Below are 5,087 nucleotides of genomic sequence, written 5' to 3'. Positions count from 1 at the left end.
GAAGACCTACACAAGAAAAAGTGTCTTCAGTGGTCTTTTTTTTTTTTGTAACTGATCCAATCATTCTATTTACCTCCAAGTTGTTGTTTTAGGAGTAATTTCAGTCCAACATTTCTGACAGTTGGCCAGTTGGTCATGAAAGCAAATAAACAAAAAAAACAACAACCAAGAACAGAAACCCAGGACAGTCCACATCCCTTGCACACAGTGCACTAGCTGAGTGATGCACCATGGTGAAGAGTTCATCAGCCATGTAAGAAAGCTCCACTCATAAATAATAAAGCTTTCAATCTTCTCAAATCACCAGGCAGGCAACGCATGTGTCACAGTCATCAACTGGTTACTGGTCTGCTTCTGCTCCTGATACTGTCCAGAAAAATTGGAAATGCTGGTTGTTGAACACAACGAACTCACTCGCGGCAGTAGCAAATTTAGATGCGATGTTTGTTTTTTTCCAAAGTGAACTTAAACATTTATGCTGTTTTGAATGACAAAGGAATTCTTCAGACATACAAAAAAAAAACGGACAGTCAAACAGATCAGATATTTATTTCAGTCTGGACTAATTTACAAAATGATCAAAGTGGAGTTCATATGCATAGTGAAAGCTCTGAATGGTGAGCAGTCTCACTCTTAGACGCTTAGAATAACATTCTCAAGCTTTAACTTCTTTCAATGGTGTACCACTAGTGTACAGTTTAGTGTGTGCAGCTCTTTACAAAGTAAACACACACTACCATAGTACAATCTCTTATACTTGCTGTTCCAACACAAACACACACACGCACGCACACGCGCACGTAGAGGCCATACACTCAGTCTCAAGGCTGCATGCGGATTGCTCCGTCCAGTCTGATGACTTCCCCGTTAATCATGGGGTTCTCCGCCAGTGATGTCACCAGGTGGGCAAACTCGGCAGGGTCTCCAAGGCGTGAGGGGAAGGGCACCTGGCGGGCGAGGAAGGAGCGCACCTTCTCTGGTAGACTGGCCAGGAGAGGAGTGGAAAACAGACCTGCGTGGACAGAAAAAAAGAAAAAGAAAAACATAACAAAATCGAACCTACAACCTTCTTGCTGTGAGGCGACAGTGCTGACCTGTCACTCGTCGCAACTATTAAATTTTGTGCACTAACCAGGTGCTATGGTGAGGACTCGGATGCCCATGGGAGCCAAGTCTCGTGCTATGGGGAGAGTCATTCCCACGATGCCTCCTTTGGAGGCCGAGTACGCAGCCTGGCCCACCTGAAACGACGCACACAAATGGTTTGTGTGTGTGAGCGCAGCGTCGGCAGGCTCTCCATTAATGCGTTGCGCTGGTGTGTTTCATGCGACCTGTCCGTCAAACGCTGCCACGCTGGCCGTGTTGATGATGCAACCTCTGTGTCCATCTGCATCAGGCTCGTTCTTCCCCATCGCACCCACGCTGAGGCGGATCACATTGAAGGTTCCCGCAATGTTCACCTGCAGAGTGCAAGTGTGTGTACACACACACACACACACACACACACACACACACACACACTTGATTGACCTAAAAGCGCATCAAGGGGTTGGAGGTGGGCTGATGGAGGCGGAGCCTGATTCGCCTCTTACAAGCTCGCTAGAATGTCAAACAATGCGACCCAGCGTTATGGCATTTTGAGCGCACACCCCTGCCCTTAAAGATGAGGTAATATAAGCGTTGACACATATAAAGGATATTCGACGCACAACAAATTCACCCACATGCACATGCACAATATGAATACAACGTGGTAGGGCTGTGCAATTAATCAATTTTAAATAGAAATCTGATTTATTAGTCAAGACAATGTGAAAGAAATTAGAAATCTTGAAATCGATTTTCCTCTTGCATGCTTCTGCGATGTGCGTTGTAGTTTACAAAATGTGAAGGTTTTGCACTTCATTCATCATTGTTCAAGATGATAAAAAAAAAACTTTTATTTTTAAAGTGATGTTTGGTGAAAGTGAGATTCTCACTTCATTAATCCCAAGGGATTCATCTTTGTTTGGTCAAGTGGACGGTAAATGTTGTCACTTTACTGAACCCAAGAAGGATTTACAGTATATTTCAGTTGCACTTCATTCCCAATAGGGAAATGTGTTTGCTATTTTTCTTTAAACATAAAGCATAAATATTCAAAATAATTTATTCAAGTGTCTTTTGCAATTTTACCAAAAAAAAATAAAAAAAAATAAAAAATTGGAAACGAAAATTGAGTTTTCAGAGAAAAAACAAAACAAAACAGGATTTTATTTTGCCCAGCCCTACAATGCGGTGAGCTGCCACCGGTATTGTCCTCTCCTGCGGTTTGTCTGACTTACATTGATGACGCGCTGGAAGTCCTCCAGGCTGTGAGGGACGTCTTTCTTGAAGTTGTATGTCTTAACAGCCACGGCGATGCCAGCACAGTTCACCGCCAGGTCCAGCTTACCAAACTTCTCTCTGGCCAGGGTCACTGCGGCCTGCACATCAGCTTCCGATGTCACCTGGGGAACGGGAGCACATTAAAGGATTCCACGGTTCAACTGGTACAATGAGATTGTCTGCCGTTGGTATCAGTTTACAGAGATACAGTATGCAGACGACAGCTGCAGAATGACATGGACCTCAAAGAAGCACTCGATGTCAGCCGCCACAAAAATAACCGTGATGGCTGTGGTGACCACAGTGGGTCCCGATGCAAAAAAAACACAACGATGCACTCAAGACGACTGAAAAAAATAATACAATATATTGTAATGACTGTAATCTTTATGAAATGTGCACACCTCTTCTGGTACATGTATTTACGGTGCATCTTTTCATCTTAAGGAAGGAAGTCAGATAGAGTCTTCCAGGCTCCACTGGGTGCTCGACACACCCAAAGCTCTGACCCTAGAATCGCTCCTGCATGCAGCCTTACACTTCCCACACTTACATCGGCGGGAGCGAAGGCACAGCGCTCTCCCAGCTTGGCTGCCAGGGCAGCTCCATCAGAGGAGGGCAGGTCCAGGATCACAGCAGAGGCTCCGTTCTGCACCAGGCGCTCCACGGTGGCCCGACCCAGACCGGACGCTCCGCCGGACACCAGGCCAACCATGCCCTGCAAACACACAAGGATGGGTGGGGGAGCAGGTGAAGTGAGAAAGGAAGGAAGGAAGGAAGGGAAACAGGTGAAGGGAGGGATGAATGATGAATGGAAGGGAGGGAGGAAGGGAGGAAGGAAGGAAGGAAGGAAGGGACAGAAGGCAAGCAGGTGACGGAAGGATGAAGGAAGTGAAGCAGGTGAAGGGAGGGAAGGGAATGAATGAAGGAAATAAAGGAAGGAAGAAAGGAAAGAAAGAATGGAGGAAGGGCAGGGAAAGGAAGAGAAGGGAAGAGAAGGGAGGGATAGAGAAATCACGGCTCACTGTCAGAAACGGACACCAGAGATTACTGCTGTGAACGGGGCTGCGTCAGGAAGGGCAGCGGGGAGAAATTGAATGGGTTAACCAACAAAGTTAAACCATTATTATTGTTATTCATATCCTGGAGGTAAAATAGGGAACTCGGCGTATCATGCTTATTCGACGTAAGCGACAGGTGAAGTTCAAGCAAACACATTGTGTGGTAGAGCGCTGCGTGAACTCACAGTTACATGTTAGCGGCACAATGAAACTTTTCAACTGAGAGGAAACGGACTGGAGCGACAAAACCGGAAACAAAATCAATCGGTGTGCACTCTGAAATGTCAGGGATTGTATTCGCACCTAGTTAAATTAAATGAACTATGCAGTGTGCAAAACGGACAGGTTTATTTTTCTATCGCCTCACCTTGACACAACGAATGTTCGCCATGTTGAGTAAGCCGTGACGTCACACCAGAGATCGTCGCTTCCGCAAGAGGACTCACCACCACAGCCTTCTTCTTCGACGTCTTTTTTATTTATTTGTTGCTGGCAAACTAGAATTACATATATCGTGTATATATCCTTGTATGTGTTATATTTGTTGTGTCAAATAACCGAAACAAAACTGGTATATTCGCCACACAAGTGCTTTGTGGATCATCTCAGGTTAGAATGTACCATGTTTTCACGGATTCCAAGTTGCATTCCGTTCTGTAATGTACAATAACAGTGCTTCATTTATTGTAACACATTCTACTGATTTGCCATATTTTCAGATACTGTGTTTTTCTACAACATTTCATGTTATATGACGTTCAGACCTGTGTGTCTACATGGAACTCAACTCATCTTTCCTTTTTGCACATGATGCCGTCAATACACGCAGGAAAGGGAAAAAATGCTTTGTTTCTGATACACTTGCTTTCTGTGTTGCTGTGTCTTTTGCGGTACGATTTAAATGTTGATCGTGATGGGTTTCCGTATGCCACACATATTCACTGGACCGAGTACCTGCTTCTTCTTCTTCTTCTGCAATTACACTGCAAATACTTAACTTTGCTACACTGACATCTACCGGCGCAAAGTGTAACACTGCATTCATAGCTTCAAAACTGCATTTGATAGTTTCGAAAATGTTGCATTTGTTATTGATCGACGAGAGACTAGCTAAGAAGAAAAAAAAATGAATGTTAACCTAATATATATTTTTAAAAGAAAACACTTGACTATTTTCCTTGACTCACTGTAACAAAAATAAAAACAACAACTCTAAACTAACAAGTGAGGCTTTTGCCTTAAAATGTGCATAAAATGTTTCGGGAATGTTTTCAAAATGATCTTGCATTGTATTAGTGCTGTATGGCTTGCGTTATATCAATTGACGATGATGACAAGAGGTACAGCTGTGCGCTGCCCCCTGCCTTTTAACTCATAGAGCTGGGCCTTAAACATGAAATGTATGCACATCATGCTTTCTCAGATTCATACGCCCATTCGTTTTTGTTAATGTCAACTTGCAGCCAAAAACTCCTGTCAGTGTGTGAGCTCGGTTTGCGTAGCCCTCTCTTGGTGCATATTTAAAATCATTTCCCACTCCTTTCCCTATTGACCAATCGACGAGGACGCCGGGAAACGCCCTCTCCTGGTGTCCACTGATTTGTGGAAACTATGTAAGGGGTGTTGGCCAATCACAGCAGCTCTGCAGCTCAGCAAGGT

General features: G+C 44.3%; 1 protein-coding gene across 1 annotated transcript; it reads right to left on the bottom strand.

Moving 5' to 3' along the window:
- Positions 1 to 525: 525 nt before the first annotated feature.
- On the bottom strand, positions 526 to 3,948 carry hsd17b10 (hydroxysteroid (17-beta) dehydrogenase 10). The gene is made up of 6 exons (XM_076042047.1): positions 3,796 to 3,948; positions 2,921 to 3,085; positions 2,325 to 2,489; positions 1,332 to 1,460; positions 1,133 to 1,241; positions 526 to 1,012 (listed from the first exon to the last, which is right to left on the bottom strand). The coding sequence occupies exons 1-6, from the start codon at positions 3,817 to 3,819 to the stop codon at positions 822 to 824; spliced, it is 783 nt and encodes a 260-aa protein (XP_075898162.1). The 5' UTR covers positions 3,820 to 3,948; the 3' UTR covers positions 526 to 821.
- Positions 3,949 to 5,087: the final 1,139 nt, after the last annotated feature.

Source organism: Nelusetta ayraudi, unplaced genomic scaffold (assembly GCF_046127955.1).
Source record: "Nelusetta ayraudi isolate G7.1 ecotype Tasmania unplaced genomic scaffold, CSIRO-AGI_Nayr_v1 ptg000070l, whole genome shotgun sequence".
In the NCBI taxonomy this organism is placed as follows: Eukaryota; Metazoa; Chordata; class Actinopteri; order Tetraodontiformes; family Monacanthidae; genus Nelusetta; species Nelusetta ayraudi.
Note: the sequence above shows the minus strand (reverse complement) of the source record. Positions and strands in the feature narration are given on the sequence as shown.